The sequence below is a fragment of the Mustela nivalis genome (genome assembly GCF_964662115.1).
Source record: "Mustela nivalis genome assembly, chromosome: 8".
In the NCBI taxonomy this organism is placed as follows: domain Eukaryota; kingdom Metazoa; phylum Chordata; class Mammalia; order Carnivora; family Mustelidae; genus Mustela; species Mustela nivalis.
Window position 1 is genome coordinate 117,229,252 of NC_139027.1, and position 22,909 is coordinate 117,252,160.

Consider the following 22,909-nt stretch of genomic DNA (forward strand, 5'->3'; position numbering starts at 1 on the left):
GCCTGCGGACGGGCGCCTCTCGGCTGGGTCTGGTCGACCCGCGGGCGGAACGCGGCTGCGGGGCTGAGGCTGTGCGGCGGTGGCCGGAGCGGTTCGGCCGGCGCACAGAGCGAAGATGGCGGCGGAGCGACAGGACGCGCTGAGGGAGTTCGTGGCGGTGACTGGGGCCGAAGAGGACCGGGCCCGCTTCTTCCTCGAGTCGGCCGGCTGGGACCTGCAGGTAGCGGCGCGGGGCCGACTGCGTCGGGCCGGCCGGGGGCTGCGGGAGGCGGGCGTCCGGCGCATCAAGCCCGCGGTGGCCGAAGCGCACAGTCATCCCGCCGGGCTGCGGCCCGACCCAGGCCTCAGGGTCCTGAGGCCGCTTGCCACGCGTCGCCAGCTCGGCTGGGCGTGGGAAAACGCGGGCCAGCCCCGGCCGGGCCCTCCTCTGCTGGGTCTCGGGTCTCCCCTCCGCCTCGTCCGCTCGCGGGGCCGGCGAGACTTTGAGCACTGCCGCGACCCGCGTGGAGAGGAAACCGGGGGGCGTGGCGGCCGCGCCGAGGCTCTGCTGGGGCCAGGCCGGCGGGAATGACCAGGTCCGAGGTGGAGCTGCGCGGGGGAGAAGGTGATTGTTTACTTCCCTTCACGCCGCCCCTGCTGCGGGTTGAGGGAGCATCCCGGCCCAGGCATTGGCCCACGCCCCCTCCTACCCTGTTCCTGGGGGAGACTCGCTCCAGGGTGGTGGCGCAACCTGGGAGCCTATTCGTCTTTCCTGGTTCAGTCTTCTGTAAAATGGGAGGCTCGTGGAGTTTATCGTCCAATGTACTGGCACGTACTACGTATTCATTAAATACTTGTTAATTAAGGCATTAACATGAGCTACACGAGGGAGGGATTTTTTGTAAATTGTTAAATCTCCCGTGCCCAGAACAGCTCCCGGCTCATAATGGGCGCCCAGTAATTAATTATAGAAAGAATTGTGTAAATGGTCTTGGTCGGCCTGTGTCTTAGGTGGATGACAATGATTAGTATTTCTTGATTCCCTAGCATGAGCCAGGTGCTATTCTAACTCCTTTACGTATCTTAAAATTACTTAGTCTTTGCAATTTGCCGCTGAGGTTTAGGGAGGTTAAGAAACTTGCTCAAGGCATCACTAGCTATAGACTGGAAAAGATAGCCTTAGAACTCAGTTCTGATTCCAGAGCCCTGAAGCACCAAGTGCCAGGCACTTTCCAGGTGATGATTTGTTTAATCCTAATAACAGTGAGGTAAAGAAAACTAGCTCCGCTGTATAGGTGAGCGGTTAGACGCTGAGAAGGCAAGTGATCGGTCCCAGATCCCACAGCCAGTAAACAGTGAGGTTGGGATTTAAACTGGGTCTGCTGACTCCACCATTTAAATTGCTTCCGCAGAGCAAAAGAGTTAGGTATAGTGTCACACCTGTACACACAGCGTGCAGCCCTGTGCAGGGCAGAAATACAAAATGCAGCCACAGCCTGGAAAACCTAGGAGCTCACAGTGTTACCCAGTTGCCAGGTCATCAGTCCCACTCTCCTCACACTACAGGTAGGGAAACTGAGGCTCGTGCATGTGACATGACTTGCCTGCCAGGGCCAGGACTGGAATGTAGGCCCCCCTCAATTTCAGTGCGTGTCCTATGACAGCACACTGCCTCCAGCTGACTGGTTATACCCCATGAAGGTATACTCCTGACTGGCTGATTATGTTTCACAGGGGCTCATTGCCTACTCTAAGGCTGGTGATCTTGAGGACAGGAGCCATATCTTTTTCATCTCCGCAGACCTCAGTGCTCTTTCTTACTCCTTTGTTTAAAGTGATTCATAAATACCTAACTGTTAAGTCAGTGAGAGAACAGCCAAACACAAATGGCCAAAAGACTCCCGTATACCTGCTATATGTAGAGAGCTAAGGCATGACTGTGCAGGAATGTTACTGGATCCTCTCATTTGTTGCACAGGGTTGGTGGGACAGGTGTCTGCGTTGCATAGATGAGGAAACTGGGCCTTAGAGAGAAAGTAAACAAAGCAATTTGGACCCTGCTCCAGATTCTTGGCTGTCTCATAAAAGCTGAGAGTAAGGGCCTGAGCAGACTGCCTGGGATGGAACGAGGCTCTAGTCCTTACCAATTGCTTAACTTTGGGAATTTTCTTAATTTCTCCATGTTTCTGTATCAGCTATAGAATGAGACAGTAACACCAATCTTCGAGGATTAAATGAGTTAACACATGTAGAGTTATGTTCAGAACAACGTGGCACATAAATAAATGCTCAATAAATGTACACTGCTTTTACTGGATCACGTTTCCTAGTAAAATGAGAATGAGGAGTGTCTCCATCCTAGCCTGCCTTCTTGCCTTCTATTATTTCCCTTAGTGGATGGAATTTGTTTCAGGTGATAAGAAGAGAGATGCTTTCTATCTTTTTATCTCTTTTTATGTGGTCCCCAGATAGAGACCACCTTCTAAGTGTGAGCCGTACCTTCGTGACTATGCTTTTTTGTACTCAAAGGAAATATGTGTTAAATGAAGGCCTGTTTAAGAATCCCAAGTTACTACGTCTCTGTTGCAGATCGCCCTAGCGAGCTTTTATGAGGATGGAGGGGACGAAGACATTGTGACCATTTCGCAGGCAACCCCCAGTTCAGTGTCCAGAGGCACAGCCCCCAGGTAAGGGCCAACTTCAATTATTGCTACTTGGGTGTGCTACCAACAGTGATGAGGACCAGTTTCCTGACTTAATGGAGGATTAATCGTGGGGATACAGACCAGTGGGTTGGAGAAAGAAAGTTAGATTAACTGGTGGATACTAGTTCCTTACATGACATGTTCCTCTCCTGTAGAGAGAGGCACAGCACACTGCGGTGCAGACTCTTACCTGATTGTGGTTTATGGCCCAGTCGTAGGGGGAACCACAGAACCTGCTTTTAAGATATTTCAGGGTCTTTTATTTATGAATGTGAGGAGTGATCTCTCCGTCTCTAGAAGTTTTTAAGTAGAAACCAAAGGACTTCCTTTCTGGGGGCCATAGATGTAAAAGATTGGACTAGATGACTTTAGAAAGGCTCTTGATATTTTAGGATGCCTGTTACCCTATATAGTCTTAGAGAAAATAAATGTGTGAAACCCACTTTTCCCCAGATTGATTAAGTGAAACAGAGTTAACCTTTATGATTGAATTTACATCCCCTGTCACAGCCACCTAAGGTTCCCATGGCAGGTCACTGCTGTGATCTGCAGAGTGAGACAGTGCTGGTCTTCCAGGAGATAGGCAGGGCCTCTTCTTACAAAGATGTCTGAACTACAGCTCCCTCTGCTCTAGCCTGATTTGTTTTCTGCCCTCTGGTTTATGTTTTCATCAGAAAAAATTGTTTGGTTTTTAAATCAACCTCTGAGTACAGATAGAGTGTTTCTTTGCCAGTGGAGTGTAAATTATGTTTCTCTCTAAGAACATCCAAGCTTTAAATTACATTTCCATCCTTTGAAGAAGGAGCACTAACCCCAGATTTTGTTCCTCCCTAACTTCTTTCCCTGTCTCCCATGTCCAGAGAAGAGGTAGTTGGCAGTCGATCTTTTAATTATTAATTAGGGACTGACCTACGAGGTACGGGTGATGGCTCCTCTGGTTGTTACTACCGGGTACATGGTTAATAGGGAGATGTTCCATCTGATTTCCTGGGAGAGTCTTTAATACGTACCCCCGGTTACTGTGGGGATATTGGCGTGTCAGACATGAGGGGGCGGGGGAGTTGAAATGTAGCCTGATACCAGTCACAGGTTTGCACTTCTCTCCGCTAGTGGCCTTAAAGCCCTGTCAAGGCAGTGGTTTATTGGAGCATAGGCCTACGAGCCCAACTGCCTACATTCAAATCCCAGCTCTGCTACTTGGGAGCTCTGTGTCCTTGGATGTTGACTGAACATCTCAGTGCCTCAGTTTTCCTCACCTGGTAAATGGGCAGTGCCTATAACATGAAAGATTAAAAGACTATAACTTACAAAGCATGTAGAACACAGCACATGTTCGCCGTTGTCCTTTTATTGTTATTAGCATTGGTTTTCATCATCCCCATTCATTTTCTGTGTGTCCCCTGTCTCTTTCCACAATGGATACATAGATAAAAAATAGACCTATAAGTAAAAGAATCGAGGAAATAGAGTTTAGTGTTAAGGCCAACAGGGACTGAACACATGTGCAGGCCTAAAGGCCTTGCTTTGTTGCTTCAGGTAAGCCTCAGACCTGGTACTCAGCTTGGGTGAAGCCAAGAAAAATGGAGAGGGAGGACGTAGTCTGTTACATCATTGTCCTTGCCTGGAAGGAAAAGACGGAGTGCATTCTCAGGAGAGGCCACACTTGTACTAGCCCCTCAGAGGAGTTGCGTGTGTGACCTGTCCCTGCTGCCACCCCGAGGGACTGGACTGCCACATGCAGGACACCTAGCCTGCTGCCGCGTGCCCCACCCCGCCCGTGCTGTCCTCTTCTTGACTGCTGTTTCATATACTGTTGCTTTGGAGCAGCACTCTGTTAGTGAGGTCCTCCGTTGATACTAGAATCTGGAATGATGGGAGAAGGTTTATAAATGACCTAAAGTTATGGGCAGAATTTTGTATGTATGTTTTCTTTTCTGGCAGGAAAATACATAGCTTTTATCAGATTTTCCAAGGTCTTTGGAACATAAAGAAGTTAACCATTGCTAAAAGATGGTCTAAACTCCTCAGTCATTGCAGCGGTCATTTATTGAGCACTTGCCAGGTGCCAGACCCTGGGTTAAACCTTTACATGTACATGTCTTTAATCCTCACTAGAACCCTATGTGTGGGTACTGTTACTCTACCCATTTTACAGATGAAGATACTGAAGCTGGGTGTCTTCCCATGGTACACAGCTGGTAAAACAGGTATTTAAATGCAGCTCTGTTTCTGTTTCCAGCATTCCTCTCAGCGAGAATGATGTTCTGCCTCCCTTCATGGACATATAGGGTCCTCCAGAGCTGGCCCTGAACCAGCCATCCTAATCTTAACCCCTTTTTCTTGTCTCTCAGATCTTTAGTCCCACCAAACTGATTCATTGATACCTCAATGTTGCCTTATTTTTGGTTTTCCTGCTTTTGTTTGAGCCTCTCACCTAACTGGCCATGCCTGCTCTCTTTTCTGTCCAGTTCCCATGGGTCCTTCCAGGTTTAGCTCAGTCCCTACCTTCTCTTTTGAGTGTGTTGTCCCTAACCCATAGGCAGCATGCCATGGTCCTGTTACTCAGAAATCTAGTCACCTATAATTCATTTGCTTCTTGACCCGTGTCCACATACTACTTGGTGACATCTCTTGTGGGTCGTCTTGAACTCTTCTGATACTTAACTTCACTTTTTCTCCCTCAGTAAATTGGAAGTTCCTGGAAGTGGGAGGGCTAGGATTTCAGGAGCACCCACCATCTGCCTGGTTCTGCCAGATACTCTTACCTAGGTTGTTATGCCTCAGCAACTTGGGAAGTAGGTTGGGTGCTGGGTCTTAGAAAGATTGAGGGACTCACAGCTGCTGTTATGGCAGATTCAAGCCCAAGTCTGTGTATATAAAGAGCTGCTTCTGCCACATGCTACCCGCCCCCTTGTCCAGCACCTCCCATCCTGTACCTAGCACAAGGTAGAGCAGGAGGTAGCGGTGTCTTTCATCCAGCTTAACTATACTTTCTTAGAATGTCAGGGACTGCCGTTTTCTGATTCTCTAAAACTATACTATCCAGTGTAGGAGCCTCTAACCTCATGTGGCTGTTTAAATTAGTTAAAATTAAATTAAATTTAAAATTAGTTAAATAATAAAAATTTTTTTTAAAAATTAAAATTGATTAAAAATTAAATTAATTTTTTTTTTAAATAAGGAGGAGGAAGAGGAATGGGAAACTTGGGGGAGAGTAAATTTTTTTTTTTTTTAAGATTTTATTTATTCATTTGACAGAGATCACAGGCAGGCAGAGAGAGAGGAAGGGAAGCAGGCTCCCCGCTGAGCAGAGCCCAATGTGGGGCTCGATCCCAGGACCCTGGGATCACAACCCTAGCCGAAGGTAGAGGCCTTAACCCACTGAGCCACCCAGGTGCCCCATTCAGTTATTCATCCTAAGCACATTTCAGAAACTCAGTAGTCACGTGTGACTATGACTTCCATACTGGACAGCATAGGAACAACATTTCCTTCTCTATGAAAAATGGATCTGACAAAGGATTTTTGTGCACTTCAGGGTGCCAGGGTACCTGGGAGATAGAGTTTCAATGCTGAAAAAATTGAAATTTCCGAGACATTTTGCCACTTTGTGGAGGACAAAGGACAAATTGTTCTAAAATTGGTGATGTCCCCTGGTCATCCGTGCCATAAGGTAATCTCAGAGCACTGCCCCAGAGCAGCTCTCAGATCTGACCATGTGTCAGAATTACTTGGAGAGCTTCTCAAGTGCAGGGCGCTGGGCATTCCTCCCAGAGTTTCTGACTTAGGAGCTCTGAGGCAGGCCTGGGGACTGGCATTTCTCAGTCTTGCAGATACTGCTGATGCTCTCGGACTAGCATTTGAGAAGCACTTGTAATGTGCTGCACCAGGCATCAGCGCTCCGACAGCTCACAGAAGCCCAAGGGGTTGGTGCTGTGATTGGTCCCAGTGGCACCTGAGAACACAAAGACTTTGAGAACTTCATTAGCATGCCCCAGATCCGTGGGTGGGCTCACTCCGGATTAGAACCAGGTATGTGGACACCACAGTCTGTGTCAGATAGTGTCAGAGTCTGGATGGGAGAACTTCTGGAGAAAGACTCAAATCTGCAGCCAGAACAAGTGGTTTGCTCAAGCACATGTACACGTGGTATTTAAAGGTGTTTAACAACAGAGAGAGGGCATTTTTCCCGTGGATGTGAAGCTGAACATCTGTGGAAAACTCCCCCTGGGAAGATGAATGAGTGAAATTAGCCTTTCAGGGCCAGAGTACACATCTGTCGCTTGGATCCTTTTGAACTGTGTCATATAGAGATCCAGGAATGCCCAGGTCATTGCTCTCTGCTAACTCAAGCAAGCAGTGCATTTGCTACATTAATTGGTCTTTGTTCTTCTCTCCTTTCTAGTTGATGGCACTTCAAAGCCTGTTTCATCCTCTCATGGTCTCCTTGATATAAATCTTTAAGATTGAACTGCACCTTTCTCTGTAGAAAATAATTCCTTGAGCCTTCTCAGTCTAGCCCCTATAAACCTACATTACCCCCCCATTGTAGAGAACTTACTTGTTCCCCTAAGAAATACAGTTTATAAAATGTGTCTCATGATTTCTGAATTCCTGGAAGACAATCTAAACTAGAAAAAAAGTGACAGTTTAAAACAGTGTCAGAGGAAGGTGACTCTTCATGTCAGAGGTGACTCTTCTGTGCCTTCTCTAGCCCCACACAGCTCTGCTTTCTTCCTAAACTTTAATAAACACTTGCTCTTGACTGACCTGCAGCAGAAACAGAGATATCCTCAGTCACATACTCATTTCATTTTCACTTGTTGATAGCTTGCCCTTCCTGGAAAGTGTTACTTTGTGTGTATACCCCTTTCCTGCTGTGCCCTGCTGCTCCCTTACCCCCACCAGCCTCCCGCCCTTTTTCTACCTGACTGGCAGTCCACTCATTCTTTGGCACACAGTCCAAATAAATGTTGCATTTTCCTGGGAAAACTGTCTCATTGTTCCCCCATCCCTACCCTGGGAAGGACAAGACATTCTGTACTCACATGTGCCATGTGCTTCCCTCTGCTACGACCCATACTGCACAGTATTTAACAGGGGCCATGAGCCTATAGCAACTGAAGAATAAGAGCTGTGTCTGGTCATCTTTATAGACCCAGTGTCCAGAACAGTATTTAAAAATTAAATGAAGAGGAGTGCCTGACTGACTCGGTCAGTGGAGCATGCACTCAGGATTGATCTCAGGATTGTAGGTTCGAGCCCCATGTTGGTTGTGGAGATTATCTAAAAATAATAAAAATCTGTTAAAGGAAAAGTAATAAGAATTAAGTGATGAAAATAGCTATCCAGTCGTAAGTTTTTAAAGTAGTACACACCCCTTACTGTTCCTTTCCTCCCTATAGGAGAGCTTAAATAGATTCTATTTCCCAATAGCCCTCTCTAATTTATTTGCAGTCCTGTGTTACCTTGAAGAAAAATTCCACATTATTTTGATAGAAAGGTTAGTCCTCTTTCATATAGATCCTCTTCTACCCCACCAAAAAAAATTAAATCCTTGTGTCCTCAACTCCTTAGCAGCTGATAATGGGGCTACTTTTGTTTAACTCTTCCCAATATCTTTTTGCTCCTTTCTGTGTCTCCAGCGATAATAGGGTGACATCCTTCAGAGACCTCATTCATGACCAAGACGAGGAGGAGGAGGAGGAAGAGGGCCAGAGGTGAGTCTTTGCTGGGGGGTGCAGAGTCCACTGGAATGTCCTTGATAATGTGTAAGCCATCTAGAAGGACCTAGAAGGATAATGTGCTCAGTTATCATCAGCCATTACTATTGTGGCCTAGTCTGGATGGGTTATATTCCAGAAACAGTCTCCCAGTCCCTCTAGCTTAGAAGTCATCCCTTTCCCCTGTTACTATTTTTTTCTTTAGGGGTATTCTGGGTTTTTCTTCTTTTAATTATTAAAATAAGATGTATTTGTTGAGGAGTGTTGGGGAAGGGAAACAAATCAATAAGAAGGAAAAAAGTTATTCATAATACCTGGTCTTCCAGTGGTCACCAGGTGTCAGTTATTTTGGGTGTATATCTTTCCAGGTTTTGTTTTGGTGTTTTTTTTTTGTTGTTGTTGTTTTCTTTTTAATTGAAATGGCAATATATCACATAATAAACAGAATTAAAGGCTTATCAGTGTGTATTCCCCCAATGCAAACACATACATAGTATTTGGTCTGTCTGTTTTTAACCATTAGGAATGCTATAATAAAAATAATGTCCATTGTGGAAGATGGAATAGTGTACTGAGAAAATGTAACAGTTATACACTCTTTAGTAACTAGAATTAATGTTTTGGCATATTTCTATTCAGTCTTTGCTCTGTATATAAATGTACTTTGTTTGGTATTATATTTTACATGGTGATAGTCAAATAATTTTGTTTCTTGTTTTTGTTGGATTAATACTATTTATTCAGTATTTCTCTGTACCATTGAGATTCATTACTGTTTTCAACAACTACAATAATAATTCGTCATACGGGTTGTCCAACATTTAAGTTTTTGATGGTTTTTTACCACTGTAAATATCATCGTTGCGAACATCTCTGTGTATTAATCTTAGGTTATATTTCAGATTATTTTCTTGGGGTAGTTTCTAGAAATGAAAGTGCAGGTCGAGGGAATAAGTATTTTTAATCACTTGATCACAGGCTCTTAGTTCACAAGCCAAGGCTTTGAGATTCCATTATAAAGACTTTTCAGTCCGCTGAGCAGAACTTCATCTGCAGCCTCATTTCACAGCTTGGAGTTCCCCACAGGCCCTGCCTCGGTCTGTCAGGCATTCTTAACGATCATTATAGTAACTCTTATGGAAATTTAATAATCTCATGATGGTCACTCTTTGGGAAGCGGGCTGAGAAATTACATGTGTTCTGTTCTCTGTTTTCATCCATATAGTGACCTTTACACTGCCTCACAGCCTTCTTTTTAGATACATTCAAGGTTCAGAGTTTTACATTCCTTGAGTGAAAGGCAATGCCATCAAGTATGTGAATGCCCAACTTCTAAATGGCCGCTGCCTCCTTTTCCTGTCCTGTCACATCCTCCAGGTGATGACCTTCCTTTATTTCACATCCTGATTACATCCTCAGCCCCTCAGCATTTCAGACCTGATGACATTGGTGCTATCGTCCTTGTCAAGGCCTGTGGCTTGCCTTGCATTCAGTGGGGAATGTCAGGAAATAGAAAGCTGGGACTAATTTTATAGGTTCTCAGCTCTCCCCACTGGGAGACACACTATTGACCTAGCAGTGAATAGGAGCAACAAGCAGGTGGCTAGCCAGGCTACATGAGTACTGGTTTTTAGAACCAGATTAAAAACTGCTAGCTTCATCTCAAGCCACGTTTGGCCCATTGCAGAGCCTGGTGTGGGTATTTTGGGGCTTGTATTTGGCTTTCCCTGACCTCCTTCAGTACCCTCTTCTCAATGCCCCAGAGGGTATCACCAGAATAGCGAGGTGAGGTGAAGCTTGGGTGAGCTCTCGGTGCTTTATCACACCACCTCACATGTGTGCATTACTCTGTGCTTGTTCTTTTGCATACATCTGCTGATTTGAACCTCATGGCCCTGACTTAAGGAGCAGGTAGGTAGGGCATGTGGTCCTTCCCTCCCATTTCAGAGATAAGAAAAATGAGATACAGGGCAATGCACTGGTTTGCCCAGGGTCACTCAGTGGCAGAGCGAACACCGGAGCCTAGCTGCTCATGCTAACCACACCGCTGCCTCTGTTAACCTAGAGCTGCTAGTGGTAGCTGCTTCTGCCTGTGACCATAGCTGCTGTCTCCTAGAGAGGTGCTAGCCACCGGATGGATAATTCCCAGTTGGAACTATTTTTGGACCTGGCATGTTGTCATGCATGCCTGGAATGCCCTCCCCTGGTTTCTTCACCTGATAAAATGTATCCTCATCCTCAGGACTCAGCCCAGAAGATATTCTAGGAAGCCGTGATTATCCTCCCCAGCTCAGTGCTCCAGAGCACCCCTTACTGACCTGCATTGCTGTTCACACTGCATTATGCCTGCCTGCCTACTTAACCTGTTTCCCCAACTAGACAGTAAATTGCTTAAAGATGGACATTGCACCCTTTAATTCAGTGTGCCTAGCACCTAGCCCAGAGCCTAACACCTGCTCTATTCATGTTTTCCAAGTGTGTTTAGTGTTAGACATGTATTTTCTATGCAGGTTTTATGCTGGGGGCTCAGAGAGAAGTGGACAACAGATTGTCGGCCCTCCCAGGAAGAAAAGTCCCAACGAGCTGGTGGATGATCTCTTTAAAGGTGCCAAGGAACATGGAGCTGTAGCTGTGGAGCGAGTGACCAAGAGCCCTGGAGAAACCAGTAAACCAAGAGTGAGCATAAGGGTTGTTATCTGTGGCCATAGGCCTCTGGTTTTGCGGGCTGGGGGACCCCTTTCTCACTCCAGTAGTGACTGAATTTGTTTTGTTTTGTCTTTCACTGCTCACTTGCTCTTACATGTGCAAGAGCAGTGTAGTTTCTCCCACCTTTTAGCATGAAATCAAGATTTGAGGCAGTTTTCAAATCTCGGCCTGGGGGCTAGAACAGGTCCTATATACTGTTTTATTTGGCCAGCTTGATTTACTCAGTGTTTTACCTTTTTTGTTTTAATTAAATTAGTACCACCTGTGTTACATAAATTCTAGATTTCTGTTGTCTTTGGAAAAGTCAGAAAGTCTTCAGTATTACCTTGCACACAGATTCCTGCATGACCATAATTAACTAGAGCTTAGTAGCAGCTCTTCCCTTTAGCCAAGCAGTGCCTTCCCCCCCCCCCCCCCCAAATCCTGGTCACTTTATTCATCTACCATACTGCTTTGGCCCTGTGGCCCTGAGTTCAATACCAGAGCAAGTACACCTAGTAGGTAAGCTTGAGGTATGTCATTGTATCTGAGTGACCCATCACCATTGCCCCTCTCCTCAAATGTTTATGAACTTGTGTTCTATAGCCATTTGCAGGGGGTGGCTATCGCCTGGGGGCAGCACCGGAGGAAGAATCTGCCTACGTGGCAGGAGAAAGGAGGCGGCATTCCGGCCAGGATGTGAGTGCATTTACATTCTTTGGGAAGCTCATAGACTGTTCTGTCGTTTTTCAGAGGCAGTTGGTCACATGTTATTTGTACCAGCAGCCTCTGAAAGGGAAGAGGCAGTGCCGTTACTGTGGTCCTTGAATGGAGAGGATTATCTGACGGGCAGGGGCACTCCTGAGAAGGGGTGAGCAAAGGAGATGGATAAATGAAGGAGTTTCCTGAGCATTCTGTGAACCTTGGGCAGAGGGATGATTCTAGGGTTTTCTGGTGGTGTGGACATGGCTAAAGAACTTCGGCTTCACTCCACCCAAGGAGGCCTAGAACACAACTGAAAAAATTTTCCTTACTACTGTTCAGTCCTTTTCTCTCTGTGTTTAAGGTCCCCTCTCCAATAAGTGTCTCATACTATATAAGTAATTTTAAAGTCAAGCAAGAGGAAAATAAAAACCATATGCACCTGAAGCAGCAGCTGCTAATATGTTGGTTTGTAGCCTTGACCCTTTACTATGAATATGTATGGGGAATTAACAGAGATAGCATTTGTAATAACTGCAGAATAGTCCCATGAGTAAATTTGCCATGGCAGTTGAGTTGAGCACAAGCTATAGGCCAAGCACACTGGCAACCCTACAGATAAGCCACAGCTTCAACTTAGTCACTTGCTCAGAACCACTTAGCTAGTGAGTGCAAAATCGAGATGCAGACCCAGGTCTGCTTAAATCAAAGTCCATGCTCTTAATCTGTTGCCATATCACCTTCTTTTAGGTTAATACTTGGTGGTTGATTGGATTTTCTCATGCATGCATGTGTGTGGCGTGTCTGTGTTTTGATAATGACACAGGAAAAGAGTAAGAACCTGCTAATTTGCGGGGTCGCATTAGTATGCTTGTCAGTTTCCTGACAGTGTATGGACTGCTTACCTTCTTTTTTCACAGGTTCATGTAGTATTGAAGCTCTGGAAGAGTGGGTTCAGCCTGGACAATGGCGAACTCAGAAGCTACCAAGACCCATCCAATGCCCAGTTTCTGGAGTCTATCCGCAGAGGGTGAGAAGAGAAGCCCTCCTCTGGGTTCCATGTCAGTGAGTTGAATGGGAGATGGAAAAGAAGGGGCTGATCGAAATGTTTATTATTTCAGAAGTAAAAAGATTGATTGATTTTAGAGTGGGGCAGTGCATTGGGGAGGGACAGTGAGACAGAGAGAATCTCAGGCAGACTCTGTGCTGAGCACGAAGCCTGATGTAGGGCTCGATCCTGTGACCCTGAGATCACAACCCAAGCTGCAGCCAAGAGTTGGATGCTTAACTGGCTGGGCCACTTCGGCGGCCCTCCCCCCCATATTTAAAAAATTTTATTTATTTTGAGAGAACGCACGTGTGCGCATTTGTGAGCATGGGGTGGGGCAGAGGGAGAGAGAACCTCAAGCAGGTTCACACTCAGTGCAGAGCCCAATGAAGGGTTCGTTCTCAGGACCCTGAGATCATGAGTCCAAAATCAAGAGTTGGACTCTCAACTCACTGAGCTACCCGGGTGCCCCAAGCAGTGAAAAAAATTTAAGCAGATATAACATGGTTAAAATACAGATTTACAGATCTAAAACCTTAAGTGTCTATTTTTCCCTTCTGGGCCTGGGACAAAACCAGGTGACCAAATAAGATAGAGGTCTCAGTTGTGACTTTGAGCAAGTGAGAGACACGTGGGAGGCAGACAGTAGCCACTGAAGTAGCCGCTCCTTGTGGGGACCCAGGGACTTTCACTTTGGAACGACTTTCATTTGGAACTAGGATGTTTCTCCTCCCTTTGCACCCATCACTGCCATTCCCATGCTGCTCCCTGTGGACCGCAGCATTGCCTTTTCTCCTGCAGGGAGGTGCCAGCAGAGCTGCGGAGGTTAGCTCACGGTGGGCAGGTGAATTTGGACATGGAAGACCATCGGGATGAGGATTTTGTGAAGCCCAAGGGAGCCTTCAAAGCCTTCACTGGAGAGGGTCAGAAACTGGGCAGGTAAGAGCAGCACAGGCAGAAGCGGGACGTGCCAGTCGCTCTCCCTGCCCCTGTAGACCCAGCATCTCACTCACTTGACACGTAGCTCTTCACCATTAAGATCATTGTACATTTCATTTGTATGGGAGGAAGAGTGTGGAGACCGTGGGCTTTGGTGTTAAAAGACCTGAATTTAAAATCTCTTCTTCACTTTCTAGCCATATGACCTTCGACTGTAGGGCAAATCTCAGTTTGCCCAAGTATGAAATGGGACTGATGAGAGTCCTTACCTCCTTAGCAACTGAGGAGCCCAGAGCGCTGCCCCACAGTGAGCAGTCAGTCAGTTAGCAGGAAGGGCAGTACGTTGCTGCTTTGATTCAGTAATCTAGCCTGTTCGCAGGGTTAGTAACCTCCTTCATGGCTTTTGGCTGAAACAGACACGTGTTTTCTTGGGTCACCAGAAATGGGGGTTTGGAGGGATGAGAAATCCTGGACTCTGCCACCCAGCCAAGATTACAACAACTTTGTTCAGGAGCCAAGGAAGCTCAGGGACATTATTGCCCTATGCAGGTGGCTGCTCCACCATTGTGGCGGCCCTTATCTCTCCTTTGGCCCTGTGTGATACTCACTGTCACTTCCTGTGACTTTTTCAGCCTTGTATCCTCTGCCACTGCCTCCATCTTGCATTCAGACCCCTGATAGGATCTGATTGGTCGAAATCACTGTTGCCTTTGATAGGTGGAGTTCTCCCACCAGACCTTGGCCAACGCATACTCGGGCTGCCTTCCCTCGGAGGCCCATTCAGCTCTGTCCATGGAGTCACTTGGTCAGTGTTCTTCAGAGAGAGCTGTGCCCAGAAGAGGCATTTGGAGTAGTGAGCCTCCCTGCTAGTATTAGAGCATTATTTTACAGAAGGAGTGCTGAGATTCTTGGACTCTAAGGGTTATCCTTGGAGGCATGACTGGTATGTGGTGGAACCAAGATTGGAACCCAGGCCTTCTGACTGGCATTTCTTCCCACACCTGTACAGTGAGCACCCTCTCTGATCTAGACCTGACAGCTCTTGAGCTAAGCACTGCCCGTGCTCACCTCATAACCATCTGTAGGGATTGGAGTGTGGTCTGCCAGCAGCTGGGCCCTTTGTGCTTCAGCTGGGCCCTCCTGGACCCCCCTGCCTCCCTGATGGCCATTATGCCTTATCAGGAGCTAAGATGATAGCTCAGGACATTAGAGACCAATAGGCTAATATCCCAAGACCAAAATAGGAAGTCTGCCCTGCTCTCATTTCGTCCACCACATTGGGCCTAGGGGTTAGTCCCAAGACAGCTGTCCTCGGAGTGGTCCTGTCTGTGGCTTCCGTGGTAAACTTTGTAGAGCGCTAGATAATTCTTTTTTAATTATTAAAATAAAACATATTTATCTTTCAAGAAATAATAGAAAATACAGATCAAGAATAAAAACAATCTAATACCCAGATATATCCAGTTAGTATCATTCTAGTCTTATATGTGTGGGTGTGTATGTATGTAAATTGAGAATGCTATTTTATCACTTGTTGTTTTGCTTAATGAAACTAATATGGCTACCTACACCAGTAAATGTATTTCTACAATCTTATTTCTAATGCTAACATAACTTTCCGTCTTAAGGATGTGCTATAGTTTAACCAGTCCCCGCTGTGAACCATTTAGGCAGTTGCCAATATTAAGAACCACATTGCAATGAATATCTCTAATTAAATCTTCGTATACCCCCTAATCTTGGGTTGGAAGTAAAATTGCCAGCTCAAAAGGTCTTCATATTTTTAAGGTGGTGTCAAATTGTCCTCCAGAAAGGATGTATCCATTTTTGCCCACCAGCTATTATAAGGAAGGAACCAGAACACTGTACAGTTGGGCTTGTTTGGCTTCATTATATTGATAGGAAGTGCTACTACTGGAAAGTCTATATTATTTGTGCAAGACTCCACGTCTCAAAAAATTTTTAGAAATTTTTTTTAAGATTTTATTTACTTGAAGGAGAGAGAGAGAGCATGAGCAGGGTGAGGATCAAAGGGAGAAGCAGACTCCCTGCTGAGCAGAGAGCCTGATGTGAGGCTCTATCCCAGGACTCTGAGGTAATGACCTGAGCTGAATGCAGATTACTAAGCCACCCAGGTACTCTCCAAAATTAAAATGTTGCTTCTAGCAAGAGGGGAATAATTTTATTATGTGGAGGATGAATCCAATAAGTTGAGACAGATTTTGATAATCAGGTGTTTGACAGCGCTTGATTTTGTCTAAATAAATATTCTTTGCCAGTGCCACTTTCATTTAATTCCAGTATGGCTTTTTATGAAAAATGAGCAAAAGACTTGTTTTATACAGCTAAATAAGGTTTTGTAAGCTAAGTAAGGTTTTAGCTGTTCAGTCTAAACTAGATGGACAGCTTTTTCTAGTTTTTCCCATAAATTTTGCATCATTTTACATTGTCATCTTGTCAACTAAAATGATCAAGAGCCAAAAGTAAGAAAATGTTCTCAGGTTTGCCTAAAAAATCAGTCAGTCTGGGTGCCTGGGTGGCTCAGTGGGTTGAGCCTCTGCCCTTAGCTCAGGTCATGATCACAGGGTCCTGGGATCAAGTCCCACATAGGGCTCTTTGTTCCATAGGGAGCCTGCTTCTCTCTCTCTCTCTCTGCCTGCCTCTGCCTACTTGCCTCTCTCTCTATCAAATTTAAAAAAAAAAAAAGTCAGTCCTGGGTTTTTTCTCCAGTTATCTGAATGAATAACTTGTTCTCAGTTCAAAAACTTGAGAAAACTCTTAAAGTTGGATTAAACTTCATTATTTTAGGTTTTACGTCTGTTTGTTTGGATGGGAACTAATCTGAAGGTCCAGGAAAGACTGCCTCTATTTGATTATGAATAACAAACACCAAGAACGCCCTGGGAGGGTGTGGGTTTGCTGCTACCAGGATTGGGTTTCGGCTGCTCACCATTCTTTCTGCAGTGGTCATTTTGTAAAGAGACGGCAAGGTTGTCAGCGCTTACAATTGTGACAACAAAGCACCTTAGTGTCCAGTTAATTCCTGACTACAAAGGAAATGAGCAGTTGGGTGATTCAGGCTCTTGATCTGGGTGAGGCACTATTGCCCTGTGAGTTGTATGGTATTTGCAGGGAGATAGTAAAGAAACTTTCGGATGTCTGATCTGACCATTCCTGTCCCTGGGTGAAGTGCCTTCTCTACCTCAGATGACCCAGTCACTCCTTGCAAGGTATGGCTCAAGTGCCAGCAGTTCTCCAGAAACACCAGACCCAAAGCTTCATTCCCTTGAACCAATGCATGTGGCTATCGTAAACAACTAAAGCAGTTTGGACCTACTACTTTTTGAGTGTCTTGCTACAAATAAGAACCGTAAGATCTGGTGTGGAGGTTCCTCCTACTCCAGTCCTTACCCTCCTTGAGGGCTTTGTAGGTTGGGAGTGCCCCTTAGGTGACCTTCAGTTACAGCCCAGGGCCAGGCATGATTTGGGTCCAGAATGTAGACAGATCAGCCAGCTGATTTGGGTCCAGAGTGTAGACAAATATAAGTGGGGCAGGACCTTGAGGAATGGTAGTAATCAGCTTTTAGAGTCCTTTTCTGCTGTTAGCAAAGCATTAGAGTAAGTATTTCATATGTGTTACCACCTTTAATCCTGTTTCAATCCCTAGGCTACAGATGAAGACTCTGAGCCTTGCAGAGGTCAGGTCGCGCCCAAGGTCACATTGCTGGTTAGTGCAGAGATGGGTTCCCTCCAGTCTCTGCTCTTACCTCCCATGCTGTATTGCATCTCAGATGTTCTTACATAGACATAGGTCTTTGTTTGTGTTCTTAGTCTATGCTGGATACAGTGCATTATTTTTAGCTGTTATCTCAACCAGAAATTTCATTTAACTCCCGTGTTATTGATGAGCAAACTGTCTTGGGACAGTGTTCCATAAGTCCAGGTCTAGGTCTGCCTGACTCCAAGGCTTGGTGGGAGACTATGGCAGGTGTTAGAGCACAGGACAAGAGCCAGGTAGCTTGGCTTGTTTACTAGCTTCACCTCAAAATTACCCTGGGACTGGTGTACATTGCTTAATCCCATTGTGCCTCAGTTTCCTCACCTAAAAAGTAATGATGAACGCCTGCCTCATACACCACTGAGGATTAAAAGAACTGCTGTGCATGAAATATTCTGCCTCAGCCCAGCTTGCTGATGGCCGGTCCTGTGCTGTTTCTCCAGCATCACGCTGACTCTTCCTTCTTGGGAACGGCTGCCATGTAGTGGACTGCCTGCCCTAAGAGGTATGGAGGTGGCGTAGGGGTAGTATTCCCCTTTTACAGAAAAGGAAATGGAGAAGCCCAGATGTTCACTAATTGCTGAGGGTCCCCTAGCTCATGAGTGAGAGGTGTATCAGATTCTCTGGGAGCAGGGGACAGGTTTGAAAAAGCGATTTTAATGTAGGTATTTGTTTCTTAAAGTAAACCATAGAATGTGAAGCTTGACCAAGTCCTGGCTGGTAGGAACACACAGAATGTAGGGAGAGAAAGCTTGTTCGTTACGTAAGTTTTTAAAAGTTGAAAAACTGCCCTACGGCATGCACCTCTATTTTCCCACCCATGAAATGGAGACCGTACCGTCTCAGAGGACAGTTGTGATGAGTCATGAGGCTGTGGCTATCAAACCCCCCACAAAGACAGCACGTGCGCAAAGTGAACACCATTCCCATTTCCCTGCGTTCCCCACCCTTTCCCGTACGGATACTCTGGGCCTTCTTGGAATAGCTTCTCTCGTTGTAGGCCTGACTGAAGATGTGAGAGATCCCTTTCTGGCAGGCAGTAGCTTCGCTGAGTACCTGTTCTGTCCTTGGAAGTGTTACGTGAACAGTTGAGGGACAGGCCACCTACAGTCTAATTAGACAGTTGGCCTAATGCCCATGGAACTCCCAAGCAAAACAGAGTCAGTCTTGGGCATTTACAGGGGTAATGTTGAACTTCGTGAGCATCTCTTGAAGTCTGGGGTGTTGTGGTTTCTCTGTATGCCCTGGCTCACATTTGAGTACCATATGCAAAGCATGTGGTGGTCAAGTAAGTTTGCCTTAACTTCACAGTCTCTCAAGACGTTTAATATGCAAGTGGCTTCCGATGCTGCCAGTTTGTTTTGTGGCATTTCTGTAACCTTCCTAGGTGATGGAGGGACTGGATCTCAGAAAACACACTTGGGAAAGCACTTTCTGTTAGATTTGCTACCGGGTACTGTTTTTTCTGTTTTTGTTTTTGTTTTTTAAGATTTTTTACTTATTTGACAGAGAGAGAGAAATCACAAGTAGGCAGAGAGGCAGGCAGAGAGAGAGGGAGGAGGAAGCAGGCTCCCTGCGGAGCAGAGAGCCCGACATGGGGCTTGATCCCAGGACACCGGGATCACGACCCAAGCCGAAGGCAGAGGTTCCAACCCACTGAACCACCCAGGCGCCCTGGGTACTGTTTTAAGCTTATAAAGATCCAGGGCGAAAGGAAAGGTTTAAAAACTGATGTCATTAGAGACTTAGGAAAGCAACAAGCGGACATCTCATGGTCTTTTCTCTGCATGGGTCTGGGCTAGGGTGTCTGCTAAGAGAAAGGCTGGGAAATGAGATGCACAGGTGTTTACAGAAGAGAAGTGAAACCTCCCAACAGTTGTCAAGAATTGGGAGGTGTTTTCTTTTGTTTTTAAGATTTTGTTTGAGAGTGAACATGCACACTAGCAAAGAGGAACAGAAAGAGGGACAAGCAGGCTCCACACTGAGCACGGAGCCAGCAGGGGGCTCAGTCCCACAACCCTGAGATCATGACCTGAGCAGAAATCAGGAATTAGGACACTGAATTGACTGAGCCACTCAGGCACCCCAAGAATTGTATATGTCATTTTTTTATCTGTCTATGCTGTATGTAATTGTCTGCTTTATCCCTAACAAAAATGGAGTAAGGCACATAGCCTTAGCCATTGTTCAAGGTCCTCGTTACCACCCTTGTTGAAACTAAGGGAGTTGCAGTAACTTGCCCAGCACCACATAGCTAATGGGTGAATTCAGACCCCGGTCCATCTGATCTAAGATCTGAGCTCTAAACACGGCAGCAGATACCACGTCCTGTTTGTAATGTGTAACTAATCCCTGTGGTATGGGGTACTTGGTTGGCCTGTGGGAAATTTCTGCCCCCTTCTGATAGTTGACACAGGAGAATAAATGTGCACACGAGTAAGGTTGTACTAGGGAGTGCAGGCCAGAAAATTCGGTGACAGAGATGGAGTCTGGGCTGGTCCCTACATCCCAGCAGTCACCTACCAGGCTGTGTCAGGCCCCCTCTACTGCAGACTGCCCTCTCTCGTTGAGGCTTAAACTCAGCCCGATCTGGTCCTGCTGTGGGCTGTCTTGCATACTGCTTTAAGGACACCAAGGAAGAAGGGGGTGAGTCACTTGCCCCAGTTACTCAGGAGTGAGGAAGATAGCAGTGACATAGAGCGGATCCTGCAGGGCCTGTAGGTAGGTTCCACGAGGGCAGACTTGTCTCTGCCGTTCCCTGTGGTGGCAGCAGCAAGCCTAGTCCCAGATACAACGAGTGCTCAGACCAACTCCAAGGCGGGATTGCTTCTTCCAGGGGCCTTGTTTCTGTGTGCGGCCTGATATGATCCTCTTTCCTCAGCACGGCCCCCCAGGTGTTGAATACCAGCTCTCCAGCCCAACAGGCAGAAAACGAAGCCAAAGCCAGCTCTTCCGTCTCAATCGACGAGTCACAGCCCACCACAAACATCCAAATACGGCTCGCCGACGGCGGGAGGCTGGTGCAGAAGTTCAACCACAGCCACAGGTGCCTTGCGCCGTCTGGCCTTGATTATCCTGGGAGGGCCCCCTGAACACCACCAGGCGCTCCATGCCACCCCGAAGGCAATATTGGGATGGGAAGGTCTGCAGGTCAAAAGCCTTTGGTTCTAGTCCCTGCTCTTGCATTAAGTGTGGCCAGTAACAGCTTTTTCCCTGCTGTGGGTCTCATTCCTCACCTGTAAAATTAGGGGATTGGAATTCTCAGGGTCTTTTTAGCACCCACAGCATTTGTTCACAGAAGATTTCGCGGTAAAGCCCAAGTACAGAATAATAAAAACTACTGTGGTTGATGGAGGGCGGGAGGGCCATCATCCCCTCCAGTTGGCTTCCTCTAGCCACCCACCTCCAGGGGATCTCTGAAAACCATTGGGCTGTCAAAGTCTCTTCTAGATATGCCCTATGAGAATACTAGAATACCTGCTCTACTGTTTCAGATCATCTGGGCTGGATTAAAGCCAACTGTGCCAACCTCAATTTAAAGATGGGGAAACAGGCACAGAAAGATTGAAGAAATGAGCAGAGAAGGACTGTTACTAGTATTATAGGTATTTGGCAACTCCTTTTTCTGGAATAGTCCTATCTGAATTTCATTAGCCGTAGGCCAACTAAACCAGAAGCACATGTGGGAATGGCTTGACAGTCCTTGCGTGCTGACAGGGGTCTCCTGTGACACGAGTGGGATTAGGATTATAGGAGGTGGGTCAGGAAGAGGAGCCTCTAGGAGGAGGGACCCGAATGTGGGCTGGAAGCCGGGCGTGATGAAAATCTAGGAGGAGGAAGAGAGAGAACGAAGGGAAGGAGGGTGGGATCACAGTACGGTGGCAGGTGTTTATCCCAGGTAACGGGGAGCAGCCGTGCAGGTCTTAAGCAAGGAAGTGACATGATCTGATGTGCTTCCAAGTGAGTGTTTTGGCTGCCCTGTGGAGAAGGATGGCCAGGGGTTGTGGATGCAGAGAAGGGCCCTGCTCACCCACCTCCCCACCCACCCCCGCTCCACCAGGATCAGCGACATCCGACTCTTCATTGTGGACGCCCGGCCGGCCATGGCTGCCACCAGCTTTGTCCTCATGACTACCTTCCCGAACAAAGAGCTGGCTGATGAGAGCCAAACCCTGAAGGAAGCCAACCTCCTCAACGCCGTCATCGTGCAGCGGTTAACATAGCCACCCGCCTGGCTGGCAGCCTCATCTCCCTCCTGCGTCCTCCAGGGCCAGCTGCCCCGCGGGGACCACCCCTCCCACCCCCCCATCCCGCACACCCAGCAGTCCAGTGCCACGTCTCCTCCGTAGCTCTGGGTTCTTAGATCTCGGTTGGACATTTGTTTTCTCCTTAGTTGCATTTCCTGGGTTTTTGTGAACGATCAATGGACTTTAAAGAAAAAAATAAAAATAACCAAAAAAATTGAAGGAATATCACCAGCATGTTGTACGGAACCTCTCCCACTGAAGCAGCCTTTGATTGCTTTAAAATCACATTAATTTCCAGGGTGTGTGGGGAGGAGCCTCCCTTCCATGATTGCTGCTTGAAAATGGCTTGTGGCCCACAATTGCATCCGCTAACATCCACCCACCGTCCCTGAGATGACTAGTGGAGGGTTCCCCTTTGTTGGGAAGGGAGTCCAGCACTCGAAGAAAGAGGTCTTGTAGCCACTTGCTCCCATGAGAACAAACCTCTTGACTGGGTCAAGCTGAGCAGCAGCAGGGGTGCCTGAGTGTGAGGTTAGATCTAGATGCCCACGAGCTCTTCAGGTGAAAATAAACACTTCCCTGTGCTCTTTCCACTCAAATCCTGGGAAATTCGAGCTCCCTGGACCTGGGACAGTTGGGATTTTGTTGCCCTCCACCTGCCCCAGCCTTTTCCTCCCCTGTCTGGGCTACTCGCACCCTGATTTTCTCAGCCGTTCTGCCATTGCCTTATTTACTCCGTGCGCATAGATCTGTACCTGGGAGACAAGATAGGTTGTTTTCTCATTGGGAAGCAGCTCCTGCCAACCCAAGTGAGTGCGGAGTAGAGCTCTCAGCCTAGGAAAGGAAGGGAATCCGAATGTCCCTGTGCTCTCCACTCACGGCGCAGGGCAAATCAGATGGTGACGAAGGGAGGCCTTCCCTGCACCATGACACCTTCCACTGTGTGAGCGTTTGCAAGAGGCCCCTGCTGAGTCCATTTCGAGCGCGAGTGCAGCGTCCCCAGCTCTAGTGTGCAGGTCGTGTGTACAGTTCTCTGCCCTGCTGCCCTGTGTCACAGCACAGGCACGAGCTCCCCCTGATAAAGGCCTCCTCCCAGCAGTGTG

The 22,909-nt window shown here is 46.9% G+C and overlaps 1 protein-coding gene across 1 annotated transcript; it reads left to right on the forward strand.

Moving 5' to 3' along the window:
- The first annotated feature begins 4 nt into the window (after positions 1 to 4).
- NSFL1C (NSFL1 cofactor) lies at positions 5 to 22,025 on the forward strand. The gene is made up of 9 exons (XM_082745751.1): positions 5 to 220; positions 2,569 to 2,666; positions 8,330 to 8,404; positions 10,918 to 11,083; positions 11,699 to 11,791; positions 12,715 to 12,824; positions 13,644 to 13,781; positions 20,441 to 20,605; positions 21,620 to 22,025. Exons 1-9 carry the CDS (start codon positions 116 to 118, stop codon positions 21,780 to 21,782), a joined length of 1,113 nt encoding a protein of 370 aa, XP_082601877.1. The 5' UTR covers positions 5 to 115; the 3' UTR covers positions 21,783 to 22,025.
- The last annotated feature ends 884 nt before the right edge of the window (positions 22,026 to 22,909 follow it).

Coding starts and splice junctions, on each gene's coding strand:
- NSFL1C (XM_082745751.1), top strand. CDS start 116: ATGGCGGCGGAGCGACAGGACGCGCTGAGGGAGTTCGTGGCGGTGACT. Junction 11,084..11,698: donor GAGAAACCAGTAAACCAAGA/GTGAGCATAAGG, acceptor TGTGTTCTATAG/CCATTTGCAGGGGGTGGCTA. Junction 11,792..12,714: donor GGCGGCATTCCGGCCAGGAT/GTGAGTGCATTT, acceptor CTTTTTTCACAG/GTTCATGTAGTATTGAAGCT.